This window comes from Trichechus manatus, unplaced genomic scaffold (assembly GCF_000243295.1).
Source record: "Trichechus manatus latirostris isolate Lorelei unplaced genomic scaffold, TriManLat1.0 scaffold00214, whole genome shotgun sequence".
Classification (NCBI taxonomy): domain Eukaryota; kingdom Metazoa; phylum Chordata; class Mammalia; order Sirenia; family Trichechidae; genus Trichechus; species Trichechus manatus.
This window is the reverse complement of record NW_004444150.1, coordinates 2469186-2489942: the sequence shown is the minus strand read 5'-3', so window position 1 is coordinate 2489942 and position 20757 is coordinate 2469186. Positions and strand designations below refer to the sequence as shown.

General features: G+C 55.4%; 1 protein-coding gene across 2 annotated transcripts in view; it reads left to right on the top strand.

The window, feature by feature from the left end:
- Positions 1-2627: 2627 nt before the first annotated feature.
- WDR5 (WD repeat domain 5) overlaps positions 2628-20757 on the top strand; it is a 26106-nt gene continuing 7976 nt past the window's right edge. The window contains exons 1-9 of one of the 2 annotated variants that reach the window (XM_023742634.1): positions 2628-2650; positions 8120-8279; positions 9443-9551; positions 9925-9998; positions 10767-10856; positions 11079-11168; positions 11420-11503; positions 15562-15617; positions 19627-19673. In XM_023742634.1, coding sequence (XP_023598402.1) covers positions 8199-8279; positions 9443-9551; positions 9925-9998; positions 10767-10856; positions 11079-11168; positions 11420-11503; positions 15562-15617; positions 19627-19673 — 631 coding nt within the window. In that variant the 5' untranslated portion in view covers positions 2628-2650; positions 8120-8198. Of the gene's footprint in view, positions 2751-8119; positions 8280-9442; positions 9552-9924; positions 9999-10766; positions 10857-11078; positions 11169-11419; positions 11504-15561; positions 15618-19626; positions 19674-20757 lie in introns of both variants that reach the window. The other variant, XM_004388662.3, reaches the window with a different exon arrangement.

The following is a 20757-nucleotide window of genomic DNA, read 5'->3' as shown; positions in this document are numbered from 1 at the left end:
GGTTGTCAACCCCACGACATTTCAATGCTGTCCCTTGCTCGACCTTGGGTTCCCCATCACCAGCTTTCCTGCCCCCTCCTGCCTTCTAGTCCTTGCCCCTGGGCGGGTGTGCCCACTTAGTCTCCTACACCTGGCTGAGCCACTTGTATGATTGTTTTATGGGCCTGCCTAATCTTTGGTTGAAGGGTGAACCTCAGGAGTGACTTCGGTACTGAGTTAAAAGGGTGTCCGGGGGCCATACTCTCAAGGTTTCTCCAGTCTCTGTCAGACCAGTAATAAAATGGCTGATTTTTTTGTTATGTGAATTTCACCTCGACCAATGATTTTTTTAGAAGCCCAAAAGAAGAGAAATTGAGCATTTGGTGACACATTCCCTCGGCGGGGCTTTGCTGAGCACATCCATCTCTGGGGATTTAGTGAGACTGTATTTGAAGTCCTCATCCCCAGCTGACACAGGTGGTTTACGCTCGTTACTAACTTAAAGGTTGGTGGTTTGAACCTACCCAGCGGCACCACGGGAGGAAGGCCTGGTGAGCTGCTTCCATAAACAGTATTGTTGTTTTTGGGTGTTGGAGTCAAGCGGAACTCATTGGCGCCCCCAGCGGTGACTTGTTCCTCTCTGGGCCTCCACTCGCCCCTCCAGGTACAGCAGTGGACATTGTCCACAGTGTTGAGGGGGGTAGGTGAGTAAGTGAGCCCTTCGAGGGCCAGCAGGCTGGCAGGATGGGGAAGGTGCAGAGGCATAGGGGAGGGCCTGGGGCTCCTTGAGGACAGGCAGCCTGGGAGAAGGGTAAGAGTAGGAGGGGAGGGACCGGGTGACCCCCATCCTGGTTTACCTGGGACAGAGGGGTGCCAGGGACGGGGACTGTCAGTGCCAGAACTGGGACAGTGCCCGGCAAACTAGACGGTCTGTCACCCAAGGGTCACCTTAGAGGGCAGCAATGGTAGGAGGTGCAATATAGGGGAAAGAAGCTTGAGGGAAGGAGACAAACCTGGGTGGGGAGAGGCACGTGCCTGGGTGGACTGTGGAAGGAGAGAATTGGGTACTAGGGAGAAACCCCACAATGTCAGGGACAAGAGGGTCCAGCCTGTTCTTTCTGTAACCGGGAAACTGAGGCCAGGGGAGGAAGAGAGGATGGTGGCCCAGTCAGGGCTGGCTGCACGCCAGTGGTGATAGGTGCCCACCTGGCTCAGGACGAGGCTGTGGCTGAAGGTGCTCTGTCCTGATGGACCCAGGGCTGGGTGGGGGGTGCTGGGGAGGGAAGGAAGGAGCCCTAGCAAGGGGGATGGTGGTATAAGCCCCCTAAACTGGCTGCCTGGCATTTTTATGCAGAAAAGGGCTTAGCACACACCCACTGACCTGAGCTGGCAGGAGCTAGGGGTGGGTGCGTGGGGGCTCAGGACCAGGTCAGCCTGTGGGATCCGGGGAGCAGCTCCTGGAAACCCTGGCTCCTGGGCATCTGTGTCCATCAGCTTCCATGATCCTCCCTCATCAACTGCCATTGGAATCTGCTGCCCCCAAAGCTCTGGGCTCAGCCATTAAGGGGCTGGAGGTTCACCGCTGCCTGCAGCCCCAGTGTGAGCATCACGCTGTTCCACCCCAGCGTGACCATGACCGGCCCCTTCCTCGGCCACCCTCCCGCAAGCCCTCTCCGAGTCTGGCAGGCCACCTTCCCTGATGAAATATTTATCACTAGGTGATAAAACAGGGCTTTTCAGAAGCTTCAAGTCCTGTACGAATGTGATGTCGTTAAACTTCAGATCTGCAGCCTCCATAGAGCCTCCCCTGAGGGCTCAAGGTCACCGTGCTGCTGCCTTCTCGGAAGACCTACAGCACGGATTTTTCACTCACTCACTCACTATGCGTTCACCCGGTAAGCACCACTGAGCCACTGAGCGTGTACTCTGTTTGCAAGTCTAGGGGTCGGGGCCCTAGGCTGTGCCTCCAGCCAGTCCTGAGGCTTAGTGTTTGCTACCGACTGGAGGTCCTCGGATGGTCTCTCAACCTCTCTGAGCCTCAGTTTCCTCATTGTGAAAAGGGGATAATGAAGTCACCCACTTCACAGGGATGTTAAGGGGGGTGCAAGGAGGTAATATGTGTCATAAACTAAATAGACAAAGGAGCCCCCAAGTGCTCAATGCATGCCAGATCATACCTCTTCCCTCTCCTCCTTCTCCCTCCTCCTTTCCTCCTTCTCTCTCCTCCCCTCCTCCTCCTGCTCCCTTCCTTCCTTCTCCCCACTGCTCCTCCCCCTTTCTTCCACTGCTTCCCCCTTTCTCCCACTGCTCCTCCCCCTCCTCCTCCCCCCGCCTTTCGCCCACTGCTCCTCCCTCTCCTCCTCCTCCCCCTGCTTTCCCCACTTTCTCCCCCTGCTCCTCCCCCTCCTTCTTCTCCCCTTCCCACCAGCTCAGTTGCCCCCAGAGGACATTGGACCAGGATTACAATGATGGGGGTTTCTATTGGGGAAGAACTGGGAGCAATGCAAACACAGCCGGGGGTCACTCGCCAGGTTTGGGGATCAGGGGAGGAGGCCCCAGATGACGTTGCCTGGGGGTGGGGGCGACGAGAAGGCGAGCCTGGTGGAGGGAACTGGGCAAGACGGAGGTGCCCAGGCTGGCTCACATCTCCCCTCTGGTCGGTCCGACTGCCGTGAGTGGGGGTGGGGAGCGGCTTTCTAGAAATGTTGTCCGTATAAAAATTGTTCTCAGAAACCATTTCCTCCATCAGTTCACCCCGGATGGCCCAAGCGGTTAGTATTCTGGAAAAAAACTGCTGTAGCATGTTTTCCCCTTTTCTGTAGCTCTCACTCTCTTCGGTTTCCACTTGCGATTTTTCTGAGCCTGACAAATCTGGGGGAGGGGTATAAAGGGATTTAAAACATAGACAATAAAGCAAATTACTTGTTTTTGTTAAGCTGCTCTTCCCGCTGTTATTCGGCTTCCGGATTTTAGCTCTGTGGGGATGAATTGCAAAAACTCTCAAAAGTTAGAGGATTGTTTTCTTTTTCGCCGGAAGGTTCTCTCTCCCGGGGGGAGGGAGGGGAGGGAGGGGAGGGCGGGGCCAGACCGATTTACCTGGGAGTGGAGGTTGGGAATCTGCGTTAACACCTTTGAGTTCTCTGCCGGGAGGTTTGGGGACTGGAAGTAGTTTGTATCTGGAGTTGGAACCTGGGGTGCACAGTTTGGGGGGGGGGTGCTAGGCTGGAAGGGGAGGGGAGGGTCTGGTAAACCCTGCCAACTGTTTAGCTTTTGACCTGAGGGCCCTGGGAAGCCATTTCTGAGCCTTAAACTGGGGAGAGACAGACCAGAGCTGGAGTTTTCCTCTGCGTGCTGTGTAGAGGTTTGGGAAGGGGGGCGTTGTGTTCACGTTGCGGTGACAGGGCAGGCGTTGAGAGGAGTGAGTCGATCCGAGGGCTATCTGAGAGACACGGGGGAAATCTGGGGGGGCTCAGGTGTCCAGCCAGGCTGCCAGGTGGATGGAGATGGCCGTCTTCACTTCTGAGCTCGTTTTGTTAACCTTCGAGCATCCCGGCCTCCTGCCCCAGGGCAAGGGCCTGCTGGACACACAGATCCACTGAGCCATGGTCTTGCCTCCCTGTGTCCTCTCTGGGAGGGTGCTCCATATCATCCGCTACTCGTTAGCTGTCCTATCTATGACAACCTCACATCTCACCTTCCCTGGGCGATTCCACTTCTAATGCTTGCTCCCTTTGTTTGCTCAGGTACTTGTGTTGTATTAATTGGAACATAAGAGGCTGTCACTCTACCCACAGTCCTGGGCTGGGGCTATAGTGCTTCGGGGACCACCACCACCTCCAAGAGTCTAAGACCCACGTGGTTTGCAGAACTGGGGCAGTGGGCTGTGACTGCTCAGGCATGGGGCAGAACACCGGAGCCCAGGTTCTGCCCCTGCCCCTCACTCCTCTCCGGGCCTGGCCTGCCCACCTGTGATGGAGGTGAACACCTGTCTGGGGCCCCGAGCCGGGAGGGGCTGTGAAACCAGTTTGCATGCAGTGATTATTAGGATTGGCTCTACTCTCTGCACAATGCTGGGAGGGAGGAAGGTGTGGTGAGCGTGGGCAAGAGCTGGCGCAGGAGGGACTCTCAGCCCCCTGGGCGGAGCCCGGACACTGAGCCCCAGGTCTCGTACGCGGAAGGCATCCTCTCCTGTCCACCTGATGTACGTGAGGGGTCGCTGAAGCGCCGGGCGGTGCGCGGGCTGGCCGCAGAGGCTCTAACAGTTAACTGCTGCGATCAGCAGGATTAGCGTTCATAAAGAATTGATCCCCCGACCGGGGCGCTGATTCCGAAGAGAAACGTTGGGCAACGCCCCCTCCTCAGAATCCCAGGAGAATATTCTGTCCCAGGATGTCGGTGTCGGCTGCAGGGCTGCTCGCAAAATTCGAGGGGCACACTAGTACGTCCCTGTCCGTATATTATACTACTGTTTTTAAAAAGTGCGGGAGAAGGTGGGCCCGTAACAGCCAACTTCTGGACTTTTAACTCTGGAGTAGGAAGCGCGCGCAGCACGCGGTCCCTTTAAGGCGTTGGGGGTGGCCGAGGCATTCTGCCCCTCGCCGCTCCCCGTAGCGCTCCTCCGAGAGGCCGGCTTTGTGCGTTGGCCCCACCCCCGGGACACCGCCCCTCCCCTCGCGCACGCGCACTGGCAGCTCCCCGCCCCCAGCCTTCACGCCGCTTGGCGCCCGCCGGACCTGCTGCCTCGTCGAGCTCGGCCCGCGCTGCCGCCCAGGTGGCGGCCGACGCGACGCCCAGCGCCCGGCCCCGCCGCTGCGGCCCAGAGGTAAGCGGCAGCCCTCGGCCCGAGGGCCGCAGCGGGGTAAATGGGCGCGACCCGGCTGAGCCCCCAAACCGCCCCCGGCCGCCGCACGTGTTCCCCGCCGGCCCGGCGTCCCGGGCCTCGGCCCCAGCTGCAGCTCCTTGTCGCGGACCTTGAACGGCCTCCTGCGGGCACGGGCCCTCCTCGTGCAGACGCTCTCCGTGAGGGCCGCTTTCCGCTCCCCGCCTGCAGCCGGCCGGTGCCCTCTTCGCCCTCCTCCCGGGTCAGGCTCCCCGCCCCCTCGCTGGCGACCCCTCCCCCAATCCAGCAGCCGCGCCCTGGATGTCCTGTCTCCCCTTCCCGGGGTACTCTCCCACCCATTGATTGCGGGAGGCCTCTGCAGTCACGTCCCAGTCTCCCCGGAACTTGTCCCTTCCCAGCGGTCACATGACAAGACCAAAGCCCCAGGGGTTGGGACGCCCCTCCCCACCCCCAGCCATCGAGCACATCGCCCCCTTTCCCTCCATTTCTTCAGAGACACCCCAGGCGAGCCTGTCCTGGATGTGGTCCACTCACACGCTGGCTGAATGCAGACAGAGTTGAGTCCCCTTCTTTCCGTCCACCCTGTTTCTGCTGGTTACCCCCGAGCTGCCAGGCCCCATCTCTTCTAAGAGCCCAGAGCCCCTGGTTGGGGTTGCTGGGCTGTGCGTCCACCCTCATGAAGGGAGAAGCTACTGGCCCTCCTTCGGTGGAGCCTCTCAGCCACTTTTGGTCTGGTCTGCAAAAGCCATTTGGGGGGATTTTAAAAGACACCCCTTAACCACCTTTCCTGTACCAATTCTGTTTACTAATTCTCGTCAACAAACGTTTTAAAGCTTTGACTCTGGCAGGCACTGCGCTAGATCTTGCCCCTGAGCTTGGCCCCTAGGGAAGGCAGACAGGTAAGCACCAAGGAGTAAAGTGAATGGAAGAGCTGAGGTAGCAGAGAGCTATGCTTGCCACCACTGCTTCAGGACTCACCTGAGCTCACCTGGGTGCCCATTTAGCGACACAGATGGCCTCTGCCTTCCCGGATCTGGATGGAGCCCAGGAACCTGCGTTTTACCAGAGTGTAGGAGAGCGCTCAGAGCCCTGGTGGCGCAGTGGTTAAGTGTTTGCCTGCTAACCGAAAGGTCGGCAGTTGGAATCCCCCAGGCGCTCCTTGGAAGCCCTGTGGGGCAGTTCTCCTCTGCCCTGTAGGGTTGCTATGCGTGGGAACTGACTCAGTGGAAGCGGGGTGGGTTAGGAGAGCTGCACGTTTGGGGAGCTCTGCCTCAGGCTTGCTAGGACGGAAGGCGTGTGGGTGCCCAGAGGGGCAGGGAGCTCTGGAGGCCACATCCACACCGCCTTTCCTTCACTCCGTTTGTGTTTACCTTTTTGTACCCCATCTTTCTAGTGGTCTGGCCCCTAACCAGCTCCCTGTTCCCTGAGAGTGATCGTTTTGCAAAATGTGTTCCCCAGACTCGTCATAAGTCTTCGTGACAAACAGCGCTGTGAGCCCTGGTGGCGCAGTGGTTAAGAGCTACGGCTGCTAACCAAAAGGTCGGCTGTTTGAATCTACCAGCAGCTCCTTGGAAACCCTGTGGGGCAGTTGTACTCTGTTCTGTGGGGTCATTAGAGTCAGAATTGACTCAACGGCACTGGGTTTGGTTTTTTTGGTGGCCCTCACACAGGGAAGTAAAGTATTGGGGTGTTGGGTCAAGAAATCTATGTTCTTAAAAGTCTGTCTCTCCACTTGATTTTTTTTGCGTGTTAATGTTTGAAGGTTGGTCCTGTGCTGAGTCGGGGGTAAGACCACCTACTTTAGCTTGTTCTTGCTTCTCACCTGTGGGCAGCCAGTTTGCAGGAGTCTCACCCTGCCTCTAGGCCAGTCTCTTTATGCTAGAAGAACACCTCTGGCCCCGAGCCGTCCTTTGTGGAGCTGCCTGCGGCAGCCCCTGTTCCCACTTGGCGTCCCACCTAGGGGTGGGGGCACTGACCACTTGTTTCTCAGCCCTGTGCTGTGACCTGGGCTTCCTCTGATGCATCCGCAACAGGCTTCCCCGCAAAAGGGAGCTTCACGCCAGTGCGCTGTGGACGGTGGGTGTTGCTGGGTAAATTTTCTCCCTCTTGGATGAAGACTTCGAGACTTCGTGTTTTTTGATGGCTTGCATTTCGCATTAGTGTTCCAAGGAGCCTGGTCTCATTGTTAAACTCCCAGCTAGAATGTAGAGTGTGTGAACACATTAACTAGGTGGATGATAGCGTCGGCTTAGGGATTGGGGCTGCCAGTGACGTTTGCAGGGACGGCTTGGTGCCTCTCCCTTTTAATAGCGGTTTTCCTCACTTCTAGATAACCTGCTGTCCTTTCCTGAGCGGTATCTGGTAATGGAGGAGCCCTGGTGGCGCAAGTGCTTGGCTGCCAACTGAAAGTTTGGCGGTTCGAGCCCACCAGCCGCTCTGCGGGAGAAAGATGTGGCAGTCTGCTTCCGTAAAGGGTACAGCCTCGGAAACCCTATGGGGCAGTTTTGTTCTGTCCTGTAGGGTCGCTGTGAGTTGGAATCGGCTCATCTGCAGCAGGTCTGGTTTTGGTTTTATCCAGTGATGGAATCTGCTTCTGGGACAGGACCCTAGTGGCGTACTGCACGGGTTTAGGAGTGTTTCCCCTTGCGGAGCACAGCCTAGCTGATCTGCAGTCCCTTCCCTCCTGTACCGTGAGTCTCTGCAGGGTTGCTGCTGAGCTGAGGCTCCATACAGCACGCAGAGCTGGCCCTGGTTTGCTCTTCAGCCGCGTGCGGTCCTTCCCTCACCTGTCAGCATTCCAGAAGCAGCCCCATCCTGAGGTGCGGGAGCCCGGGGTGCGCTTACTCCTATGTCCCCACATGTGGTGCTAACATCATGACTCAGGATGCCGTTTAGGATCTGGATGAGTTCCCCTACTTCCACACCCTGACGCCGAGTCTCCTGTCATTCGGCATGTTAGTTTTCTGTCAGGAAACTTTTGGGTCCTTTTCTTAATGTATCAAAGGCTCTGTGAAGAAAGTCGTGTTTTGTGTGGACCAAGCTGTGCTCCTGCTGATGTCTGGGTAACAAAATAGGAAGCCCTTCCAAGAGTGGGGCCTTAGGTTACAAAAAAAAGGTGAGCGCAGTGTCGCCTCGGCAAGAGCCTCTGAAAGAGGTGTCAGCGTGGGTTTGGGCTACTAGTTAGGCCCCCCAACTTGGGATGGGCTGTTTGCTACAGGCGTCAGTGTGGTGGTCAATGTTTGTCTTCTCGATCCTTTTTCCTGGGTGTTAATTTTTAAACCGGTTTGTTCCTTGGTCTAGGTTCCCCACGAGGTTTCCAGTGTGACTGTTCTGCTCAGAGCTGTGCACCCCATCCCCCTGCCTGGTGGGGTGCAGAGCCATGGCGACGGAGGAGAAGAAGCCGGAGACTGAGGCCGCCAGGGCACAGCCGACCCCTTCATCATCGGCCACTCAGAGCAAGGTATGTGTAGAGCGTTCTTGGGTGACTTCCAGGGGAAAATTGGCTTAAAGGATCTTGGGACATTATTTCATATCTGTGAGGTATTCTCCCTTCTCAGCTAAAGGTCGCTGCCAAGTTTTACTGCTTGAGCTTATGCCTAATGGCTGCTTATCACGTGCCACTTTGGGTTCCCAAACCCTCACACGAGGAGGGAGCTTTGTCGGAAATGTAGATCTTGGTCCTGAGTGTAAGGTTCTGGAAGTGTGACCCGGAAGACATCTTTCTGTGAGCCCCCTGCCTGGCCCTGGAATCCCAATGCCCAGCCAGGCTTGCGGGCGGGCCGCTCTTCTAGGCAACAGGAAGCAAACAGACCTTTCCTCCAGGTAGCAAGGCCTCAGATTTGCCTTTTGGGGGGCTGGCCTTTGGATGGGAGGGTGTGCTGAAGCAAGGCCAGGGCTGTGGGGACCCCTGTGATACAGCGGTGTCCAGTGATGTGACCAGCCGGGAGTGGGGTAGGGCGGCCTTGAGGTGGCCTCAGACCTTTCTAGCCTGGAAGGTGGAACCAGAAGACAGATGGGGAATACAGGAGAAGGAAGTTTGTTTCTGGGGGAGTAGTGGTGCAGTGGTTAGGCGCTTGGCTGCCGACTGCAGGTTGGCGGTTCGAACCCACCAGCGGCTCCACAGGAGAAAGATGTGTTTGTCTGCTTCCATAAAGATGACAGCCTTGGAAGCCCTACGGGGCAGTTCTACTCTGTCCCGTAGCATCACGATGAGTCTGAATCAACTCAACAGCAGTGGGTTTGAATGAGCTCCGAAAAGTGTCCTGGTGGCACAGTGGTTAAGCGCTTGAACCCGCCAGCGGCTCTGTGGGAGAAAAGACCCTGCAATCCGCTCTCGTAAAGACCCCAGCCTAGAGAATGCTGTGGGGCCGCTCTGCTGTGCCACAGTGTCGCTGTGAGTCGAGAGTGACGCGGCAGCACCCGCAGCAACGACAGCGAGCTCGGACACGTTCATGCTGAGAGGTGACATCTAGGGAGTGATTTCCAGGGGCCTTGGAATACTGGTTTGGAGATGGGGCTGGGTTTGAAATAAAGGTTTGGAAATCACATCCAAGCTGGTGAGCAATTGAGCGGACGATGGTGGTTGCGTTTTGCAAACTTTGATGTTGCGCGTCTCGCCGACAGCCTACACCTGTCAAACCAAACTACGCTCTAAAGTTCACTTTGGCTGGCCACACGAAAGCCGTGTCCTCCGTGAAGTTCAGTCCAAATGGAGAGTGGCTGGCCAGTTCCTGTGAGTACCCCTGGGAGGAGCAGGTCGAGCTGCCCACCAGCACTGGGGAGGGCTGGGGCGGGTGTCCTTCCTGACCCTGCTGCTGGGTCTCTTGAGCCAGCTGTGTGTCCCTCACGGTGACTGAAAGCGTCCCCGTCTGCCGAAGTAGAGCCTGCTGCTTCCCCTGGTGGTGGGTGCCGGGGAGAGGGAGGAGGGCGCCGCAGCTGATGCTACCCCTCAGCCTTCTTGACGCATGGCAGTGCCCGAGGCACTGGGCTCTGGGCAGTTCACGGGGCATGGGTGGGGTCACAGCCTGGAGTCCGGGCTCTGTCATGCCAGCTGGGTGCTGCAGAGTGTGCAGCTCAGCTCCTTTTCATCTCTTTCCTCTTTTCAGCTGCTGATAAACTCATTAAAATTTGGGGTGCTTACGATGGAAAATTCGAGAAGACCATATCTGGTCACAAACTGGTAGGTGTCTGCCCGGTTGGATTCAGGTCAACGTGAAGGTGACTGCAACGGCAGCCTCGGGAGGTGGGGGCACGGGGAGTGCGGGCTCCTGAGAGTTGTGAGTTAGAGTGTTTTCTTTTCTTCTTTTTTTTTAATGTTTTTTATTGTGCTTCAGGTGAAGGCTTACAGAAGAATAGTTTTTCATGAAACAGTAGTACACGTAGTGTTTTATGACATTGGTTAACAGCCTCACAACATGTCAACCCTCTTAACTTCTCAACCTTTTTTTTTTTTTTTTCATGAAAATACACATAGCCAAAGATACACCATTTCAAAAATTTCTACATGCACAGTTCAGTGACATTGACTACGCTCTTCCAATTGTGCTGCTGTTCTCACTTAAGATGGAGGCTTACAGCACAAAATAGTTTCTCATTTAACAGTTACTACACATGTTGCTCTATGACAATGGTTAACAATCTCACATCACATCAACAATACCCTTATTCAACCTTGGGTCCTCCATCACCAGCCTCCTCGTCCCCATTTGCCCTCTGGCTACGGTGGGCTTTTTTGTAGTCATTTGCCTCCTGTCTTTTTCCGCAGACGCTTTTTACCCCACAAGCTGTTCCTGCCGGTCGTGGGGCCCTGTGGTGGCCCTCTGGGTGGGAGACGTTCGCCAGAGCTTTCCCAAGAGCGGGTTCCCTGCCCACATGTCTCTAGCTGGGTGTTTGGGAGTCTGACACATTCCTGTCAAACCAGGATGCTCACTCTGCCCTTTTCCCCAAGGGAATATCAGACGTGGCCTGGTCGTCAGACTCAAACCTCCTCGTCTCCGCCTCAGACGACAAGACCTTGAAGATCTGGGACGTGAGCTCGGTAAACAGCGCCTTTGCGTTTCTCCCCACATTGGAGACGGTGGTTGGAGAAGGGGCCACAGGGGGCGAGAGGTAGCTGAATTTGGGGACAGCAGCCCCAGATGGTCTTGGCTGTCAGTTGTTTCCAGGCTGGTGGGCGGGCGCCCGTGGGTGAGGTTAGCCTGATGCTGGGGTTTGGGAAGACACCACAGGGGAATGACTTGATCTAACCATGCCGTTTTAGGGGAAGTGCCTGAAAACCCTGAAGGGACACAGTAATTACGTCTTTTGCTGCAACTTCAACCCCCAGTCCAACCTCATCGTCTCGGGATCTGTAAGCGTGCTATCTTTCTCGTGTGTGGGAGGTGACATGGGTTTGCACGCTCGCGGGGAGCGGGTGACTGTCCACCAGTCTGCCACATCCACTTTACAACACTTGGGGTGGTTGGCGGGCTCCAGGCCGTTTTCGTGCTGATGTTCGTGGGCCTGATGGGGCTGTGGCAGGTCTTGGGAGCCGGAGAATCTGTCGTTTCCTTGTCCCCTCCCTTTAGAATTGTCTTGATGGATTTTTTGTTTCGTCCTCAGTTTGATGAAAGTGTGAGGATATGGGATGTGAAAACGGGGAAGTGCCTCAAAACTTTGCCTGCTCACTCGGACCCCGTCTCAGCTGTAAGTCCCTCCTGCTGTGAACGCAGCCTGTCTGTCTGAGTGCGCACAGTGACGTGATGGTCAGGGTGGGGGCTGCCGAGAGCCCTCTGTCCTGGCCAGGGGAGGGGCGGGCATGGTGAGCACAGGGGCCTTCCGTGCACTGGGGGGCAGGTGGCGGGTGGGCTTTCGGGGATAGCGTCCCTTGGAGATCAAGGGCGGCTGGACCCAGAAGGGTGTTGTGAAAGAAGGAGTTGTGTGTTTGGTGATGTGGATTGTGGGTGGTGGGTGCAGGGTTGAGGGTGGTCAGAGTTATGGGAGAGCAGCCAGAAGGTGGGGCCTGGGGAGTGTGCTGGACCTGAGGTTCCCGGCCCTGCCGCGTTGAGATGCCATCTGCATGGTGTAAAAACGCGTGGGAGGGTCAGGCCACATGAAGGATTGCAAACTGCTCCATCGAAAGAAGTGGCCAGGAGGGTCTGTTCCTAGCAGAGCTTGTCCTCTGTTGTAAAGGAGAGGGAGCCGGGAAGTGGTCTTGCTCATTGTCCCACAGCGGCCATCTTTTCTACAATCGAGCAGGTGACAAGTTGGGGCATTCTTATCTTGGGGGGCATCTCCCCCCCTGAGACCTTGTATAAAGCTCTGATCCACCTGAGCCACCGTGTCCTTGTGGGAGCGGGGTCTTGGGGAGCGCTGGGCCGTGCACACCCCCTCACCTGTCCAGGCGCCTGGATTCCTGGGCTCGGGGGAGGATCCTACAGATCCATGCTCACGGGCCGGCGCCGCCCAGCCACTCCTGTGGGGTCAGCCAGAGCAGAACTGACTTCCACCCAGTGAGCACACAGCAAGTAGTCAGGCATGAGCTTGACTAGGGCCCTGTGAGCTGACAGGGGCGTGCTGTGTGGGACGGGACGGGCAGCTGCGGGGGCACTCTGTCTGAGCAGGCTGGGCTCTAAATGTTTCTTACAAAAGCAATCGGAGCCCCTTAAAACCAGCGTAGAAAGTAGGAAGTAAGGCTTGTGAGCCCCACCCCCAGGTCAGCCACTGTCAGTGTAGGTCCTCCCACTGGGGGTTCTGTTGTTTTTAAATACATCCCCGCTGACCTTCGTCACTCCTATTCTTCTCTAAATAATGGTAGCACTGTACGGTAAGGTCCCTGGGTGGCAAAAACGGTTTGCACTTGTCTGCTAGCCTAAAAGTTGGCGGTTCGAACCCACCCCGCGGTACCGCAGAAGAAAGACCTGGCAGTCTCCCATTAAGATTACAGCTAAGAAAACCCGATGGAGCAGTTCTATTCTGTAACACCAGGGGTCACCATGAGTCGGAATTGACTCGAGGGGAACTAGCAACAACAGCGGTACCACGGCTTTTTCCCCTTCAGAGTGCTTTCTTGGGCATCTTTCTGTGCCTGTAGCGCACCCCGCTGCCCTCTGGCTGCTGCGCACGGTCCACGGTCGGGCTCGCTCAGTGAGTGACCCGTCCGATGCGTGTACGCACTGTTCAGTTCTCAGGGCTGGGCAGGGAGAATCCTTGATTGAGGGCCTGCGGATCCTTGGGATGGTTTCTGCAGGATAGGTTGTCAGAGGTGGACGTGCTGGTCAGAGCGCATACAGTAGCTCTGTAGTAGATAGATTTTAGAGCTAGACGCACCAAGGTGTGTCAAGATTCTGCTCACTTCTCCGCGTCCCCAGCCACCACCCCTGGTCCAGGCCACTGCCAGCTGCTACCTGGGCTCCTGTGCTTGCGTGTAACCGAGATCCCACTCAGGTCTCTTCCTTCTGCAGCCGGGCTCCTGGCTGCAGCCGATGGGGCAGTGTTTCCTCTGTGCGGTCACCTGGCTGTTGCCTCCTTGGGCCTTTTGCGCTTGCTGCTCTGTCTGCCAGGCTGGCCCCTTGCATCCCTCCCCGGGGCTCTGCTCCAGCCCCGCTGCTATCTCCTCAGAGAGCTCTCCTTGATCCTCGTGCTTTGTGGGGACCCGGCGTCCCCTGATACGTCCTTCTTGGCAGCCCGTCCTTCGCTGTCCGCTCCAGGGCGTGCGGGCTGCTGTGCTGTCCTCAGGTCTGTGCCCCCACGCGGCGGGCGCGCCGTCAGCCCGGTCGGGTGCAGAGGCCGTGCCGCAGTGGCTGCTGGTTGTGTTCAGACGAGGTTCGGGGGTTAAATCGTGGAGCTGGGCGTGTGAGTTTTGGGGACCTGTGACAGCTCATTACTGTCTAGCATTTTGACCTTGACAAAGAGTCTGTTTTGCAAATTCAGAAGGAGGGGTGAATGTGGCTGGATCGATCGCTGTGAGTTAGAAAGGTGCTTTGAGAGGCTAATGAACAAACAGGTGACTGCAGTTGAGAGGCTGGTGCTACAGGCACATCCTGTCGATGCAGCTGGTGGACAGGGTGACAGCGGTGACAGAGCCTCCTGAGTGTCTACCGAGAGGGTCAGCGGGGGCCACTGGCCAGCCTGGCAGCCACTGGTCACTCAACGACAGAGCAGACGTGGCAGCTCCAGACGGAGACGTGCCGTGAGTGCAAAGCGCCCGGTGGTCTCCACGCCTGAGCACAGCGGAAAGACGGCGAGCAGCTTGTTGGGGAGTTTGTCGACCGCGTGTTGAAACGATCTGTCGAAGTGTATTGGTTTAAGTAAAATCTAATTGATTTTACCTTCTCTTACGGCTTCTGGAAAGTTAAAATCCCACGTGTGGCTCATGGTGAGTGTCTGGACAGGCGTTCTCCAGGTGCGGTCCCGACTGGCAGCCTCACTGTCACTTGAGAACCTGCTGGGAATGCGTTCTTGGCTGGTCCACATCCCTGCTCCAGAAACGCGGGTCCGGCCCGGCAGCGTCTCAGAAGCCCTCCAGGCTCTGATGTATGTGGATTCGCCAGTACCTGGAGACATTTTTGGTTGTCATAACTGGGTGGGCTGCTGCTTTTGGCATCTGGTGAGTAGAGTCCAAGGGCACTGCTGAACAGGACAACCCTCCCCAACAAAGCATCCAGGCGGGCGTGTCAGGAGTGCGGAGGCTGACGGGGCGTGTCTCTGCTCTGGGCTGTAGAAGCAGACACTGCCTCAGACCCTCCTGAGTGATTCGGGTGGGGCCTCATGATGGGGCTAATATCACACAGCATGGAAGGAGGCGGAGAGCTTTAGAAAGGTGTTACCTGTTTGTAAAAAGGCTTGCTTTGGGTAAGTTGCTGAGGATTCAGATTGATAGAAATTCACGATAAACTCAAACCCCTAACGTTGGGGTTCTTATTATTCCCACTAAGATTCAGTTGGAAAAATAAATAAAAAAGGAAAAGGAGAAATAGATCAGGTTGTAAGAACGGGATTATTATCAGGTCACAGTTTATCTCAGGTAGTATGTTTGGCTCTTCACGTGTAGTGGGCAGAGCTAGGCATTCAGGGAAAATAAAGAGTTTGGGAATATCCTAGGACAGCTCCTAGGGACCAGCGGTAAATTGAGAATCTTGCCCCTTTTCTGAGAGATGGGGTGTGGAGTGTCCCGAACCTCATTCTGTTCCGTCTCAGAAACTCGAGCCAGCTGGCCCACCCGCAGGGTCTCGGTGCACAGGAGCAGTCCCCGCGGCCTGGGACTGGGCTTCGCGGTGGCTCTGAGCAGGTGAGGATATACCAGCAAGAAGGCGCTGGGCTTTCTTCCTCATGGCGGTTAACTGGAGATGGTGCTTTCTGTCGTTTCTTTTTTGAATGCTAAGTCGTGACAGGCCGCGTTGACATTGTCATTCTGCCATCACAGCTGTGACTGATAGACTGAGAAGCAGCACCTCTTCTGAAGCCAGGTGGATCTCGGCCGGCTCGGCCGTTGTTTCTGTGGTAGATTTCATAGTTATGGAGTGGTTTAGGGGTGGGCCTTGCGGCTCAGTCATCCATCAGGAAACAGCAGGTAAAGTGATCCCTTGAGCCGTTTTGCTAACGTGTCTGTTGGAGCGTTCAGGAAATCACTAGAACTTGGAGCAGAGGGCGGCTCTGTGGCTGCTCAGGGTGGGTTTTGGTGGGTGTTCACTAAGAACCACTTGGGGAGAAGCAGTATCGATGCTTTAAAAGTAAGTTTCTTTCTTCTCACTCCTGATCCTCAGGTTCACTTCAATCGAGATGGCTCCTTGATAGTTTCGAGCAGCTACGACGGCCTCTGGTAAGTGTGGTTTTCACTTCACTTTGTCAGCAGGTGAGTGTGTGTGAAAGGCTGCCTCGGGACACAGTGGAGGAGACGCGGCCTCACCCTCAAGCAGCGTATAGTCCAGGGGGTGCGGGCAGGGCACAGACGTGGCGCAGTTTCCGGTACTGGTGATGCGATGCGGAGGGACAGCGGGGTCGGGGTGCCCTGGTCTGGGAGGATGGGCTCCCCAGGGCGAGCCCCATGTAGGTGCTGAAGTGCTTCACAGTCTCATGGACAATAGGGGGTCGAGCCCCTGAGGTGAAGGAAAGTGTCCTGGGACCTGAGGACTCTGGGAGTGGGCTGTCCTCATGTCCCATTGAGGACAGTGGGTCCTGAACAGTGGACCAGCAGAGACCCCGAGATAGGGAAGGTGAGGGGAAGAGGGACGTGGTCCCATTGAGGACAGCGAGTCCTGAACAGTGGGTTAGAACAGAGACCCCGAGATAGGGAAAGTGAGGGGAAGAGGGACGTGGTCCCATTGAGGACAGTGAGTCCTGAACAGTGGGCCAGCAGAGACCCTGAGATAGGGAAGGTGAGGGGAAGAGGGACGTGGTCTCATTGAGGACAGTGAGTCCTGAACAGTGGGTCAGAACAGAGACCCTGAGATAGGGAAGGTGAGGGGAAGAGGGACGTGGTCCCATTGAGGACAGTGAGTGCTGAACAGTGGGCCAGCAGAGACCCTGAGATAGGGAAGGAAGGTTTGAGGGGAAGAGGGACGTGGTCCCATTGAGGACAGTGAGTGCTGAACAGTGGGCCAGCAGAGACCCTGAGATAGGGAAGGAAGGTGAGGGGAAGAGGGACATGGTCTCATTGAGGACAGTGAGTCCTGAACAGTGGGCCAGCAGAGACCCTGAGATAGGGAAGGTGAGGGGAAGAGGGACGTGGTCTCAAGACATAAACCCATCTAAGTGTGGTTATTAGGAAGGAGATGGTGCGCTGGCTGCCTCGAGCCAACCTGACAACCTGGTAGAACTCAATAGAGGGGAAAAAAGCATACTGGAAACCTGTCTACATTTAGCAAAAATCAGAAGGAAGAAATGGAGTAACAAACGGTGTATGTAAAAATAACGGATGAAATGAAACTGTGTTAGGTATCACAGTAAGTGATGGATTGGATGAATACCAGTTTAAAGGCTGTCAGTTGACTTAAAAAAAAAGTCTTCTGATTGTTGTTTTCAAGAAGCACACCTGAAAGGAAACAGTTTAGTGAAGCTTTGGAAAGAAGGGTGGGCGAGCGACATTTAGTAGACACCAAGTGAAAAGAGATGTTCCTAACCAGGGGAGGTGAAAGACACAGCAGCCAACAGGACAGCTGGGCTGGTTGCTGTCCGTTCCAGCTCATGGCACCCCGTGTGTACAGAGTAGGACTGTACACTGTATGGTTTTCAAGACTGTGACGTTTCAGAAGCAGATTACCAGGCCTGTCTTCTGAGGCACCTTTGGGTGGGTTTGAACTGCCAGCCTTTGGTAGTAGTCGAGCACTTAACCGTTGGCAGCACCCAGGGACTCCTGGGAATCCAGGAAAGCCCACTAAAGCTCTTCCTGGCAGATGGGTGTAGTTCTAAAATCCCCTTCCTGGGCCCCTCCAGGAGGGAGCCCAGTCCAATACCAGTTGCCATCCAGTTGGTCCGACTCACGGTGACCCCATGTGTGCAGAGTAGAACGGCTCCCTAGGGTGTTCAAGGCTGTGACCTTTCAGAAGCAGGTCGCCAGGCCTGTCTCTCTAGGTGGGTCCAAACTGCCACCCTTTTGGCTAGTAGTCAAGCGCTTAACAATTTGTGCCCCCCAGGGACTCCGTATAGCACAAAGAGTGACGTTATGTAATGAGAAAAGTAGAATTTATGACGAAGACCTGAGAGTCAAAGCTTTATGCACCAAACAACAGAGCGGCCACAAAATACAAGGTCTAGAAACGTAAGGAGAACGTGGGAAAAAAAACCTGTGAGCGACTTTAACGTACTGCTTTTAGTCTTTGATAGACGAGGGGCTGGGACTCAGCGGCCGTGGGTGCTAGCACGGGCTGGCTGTTTGCTGTGGACAGAGTTCACTGCAGATCAAACGGGACGTCGGCTTTCCCGAGACTGGGGAGCCATCTCAGAACAGCTTGTGGACGTGGCTCCGAAAACTTGGTAAAGAAATTAGGAAAAGAAAAACCAAGCATACCATAAAAAGTGGGAGGAGGGAATTTACGAAGTTAAAAGCAGAATGTAATGAAATGAGATGAAGAATAGGATAATTAAAATAAGGTACATTCTTTGATATGTCAAGTAGAGTAATTAAAACCTTTGTAAGCGTGATAAAAGAAAAAGCAAGATTAGAAATGAGAGGGGGCGATAAGCCCACAAGTTCAGGAAAGGACAGAAGTGTCCTCCGGGCCACACACTAGGCCCTTAGAGGAGAGGGTACTTCCTGTATCTGAACCCCACCCAGGAAGCAGGAACTTGAGTGACCAGCCACCGTCGAAGAGACTGGAAGAGCAGTGGTGGTGGTTGCGTGCTGTCGAGTCGATTCTGACTCATAGCTATCCCGCGTGACAGTAGGACCGCCCCATAGGGCTTTCTAGGCTGTCATCTTTATGGGAGCACGTCTTTTCTCCTGGTAACTGCTAGTGGGTTCGAACCACCGATTTTTCGGTTGACAGTCGAGAGCTTAACCACCGCACCACCAGAGCACCTTCCGGAAAAATGGTTAAAGGTCTAAAAATAGTTTGTCCTGTGATTTTATCCCTGAAGTCTAATGAATTAACAGAAACTTCTAAGGCTTTTTAAATGATTTCAGACCATAGAAACGGAGGGAAGCCCCCCAGCTCATTTTGTGACTCTAGCACGACCTTATCCAAATCTGGTCGCAAGTCTCAGAAAGCATGCCCAAGAGGGCAGTTTCACTTAAAAATATCGATGTCAAAGCTCCAAATAAAATGCCAGCAAACAGAATCCAACAGTGCATCAAAAGGAATACTCCAAGTCAGGTTACTGAACAAGGAAAGGCTTATAGTAACATCATGGTGAACATCAGGAAACCTACGTGATTAATCACAGCGACAAATTAAAGGAACAACCGCATGGTTGTCGGTAGGAGTGGGAAAGGCATCCAATCTGGTGAATCGTGTGAGCATTGACTCTGTGGAGGGTGTATTTGTGCGTTCCGAAGTTTAAGGAACCGCTGATGTGGTGCTTTACAGATAATGCAGCATTTAACTGTCTGGTGGCCCTGTGATGCAGACGCTGGGTGGGCGGACGTTGGAGGGAAAACTGGAGAGATGTTTCCTCCATGTAGTTGGCAGATGAGAGTCATGCCCGTTGTGGGTCGGGATGCACAGAGGCAGGTGGTGGGAGCTGGATTATTTTAGAATTTCCTTGCCCTTCGGCTCGCCTCCCCACGACTGAATCCCTTGTGTAGAAATGTTGCTACTGATACGCAGTGGTCTGTTGCCCAAAATGTGGGGTTTGTGTTGGCCAAACCCAGAGAGAGAGCGACTGGCCAGTGGGCATGTCTGGGGCCCCACTCCGGAGGGAGCTGCACTCTGGGTGAGTTCGCTGACTGTGGAACTCGACGGGTGTCTGGAAAACCGTGTACGATGCTCTGTTTTTATAAAAACGAAACCTCCTGGACGCGCATGCCGGGGTGCATGTGCGTGAGCGTGGGGAGGGGCTCAGTGCCTGTCACCTTGGTGAAGGAGGGTGGGCACGGCCTCGCCTTCCTGTTTCACCAGGTGTGGTAAATGTGTGCTAGTCTTGGAAGGGCCGTGTAGAAACATACGTACGTGTGTCTGTGGGTGTGCTGTGTGTGCCGTGCTTACGTGTGTACGTAGCGCCTCGTCTGCGTGCTGGGTTATGAGGGAACATGGTTGTTAAATAAGTGAAGCGTCAAATTAAAAATAAAGTGAATGAGAGAAAAGTGTATTAGTTTTGCTTAATAATTGTAGAACTCATCAGCTGCTGAAGTAACTGGATTTTCTAACACAGTGTTTGATTTTTCCCTGCAGCCGGATCTGGGACACGGCCTCCGGCCAGTGCTTGAAGACGCTGATTGGTGAGTGGCTGGGTTTGCTCCAGGGTCATGGTTTCCGTGGGTGGAGGTCCACTCACGTTCCTCTCCTGAGGGTCTCTCCTGCTTGTCTCCCATCCGCATTCTTCAGTGATCTTTCCAGAAGCCGCCCTTTTTTCACAGATTAATCTATCATGAGATAATCCTCTTTCCTGTTTGTCCCCTTGGTGAGGAGGCTTCTTTTTAACCTGGCCACTTGTCTCTGGCCACCAGCCCCTCCCTACTGCTGATGATCCTGTTGTTCATTTCTGGGAGCTGTGTCTGCTCCGACTTTTCTGCTCCTGGGGCCTCTTTGGGGGTGATGGCCCGTCACCCCGCGTCTCCTCTCCTCTCGTGTCAGACCTCCATAGCCTGCCGCCTTCTGTGAGGCAAGGCCTTCAGGCCCCTCTGCCTGTGTAGGGCAGACCGTCACTGTCCCTCCCCTGGCTTTGGGGGCTCTGCTGCCGTGCTTGCAGACATGCCTCATTCTCTGCTCTGCAGGCCCTGGCAGGGCGGGGTGTCCGGTAGACGTACAGGTCCCCGCCCCTCAAGTGTGTGATGTCTCCTGGGCACCCTGGAGGTGGACACAGTGCCCTGCAGCCCGAAAAGTGCTTGGGATACCAGAGGAGATGCGCTGGGGGGTGAGGGGGGAAGGCCTCGCCAGCAAGGGCGGACTGGAGGGGGAGGGTGGGCAGTGGCTCACCCCTGTTCTTGGCTCTGAAGGTGTGGGAGCTCTCAGTAGGCAGTGGGGAGGGAGCCCTGGAAGGCTGGGTGTGGTGAAAGCTGATCACAAGTGCCAGCCTGGAGGGTGGGCAGGAGTGTCAGTGATGAATGTAAAGTAGGGGAGGGGGGCTGGGGCCTCCTAGGCTGTACATCATTCCCCTGCCTGAGGAGGGGGCTGTATACCATTTCTCTGCCTGAGGAGGGGGCTGTATGCTATTGACCTGCCTGAGGAGGGGGCTGTGTACCATTGACCTGCCTGAGGAGGGGGCTGTGTACCATTGACCTGCCTGAGGAGGGGGCTGTGTACAATTCCCTGCCTGAGGAGAGGGCTGTGTACGATTCCCTGCCTGAGGAGAGGGCTGTGTAC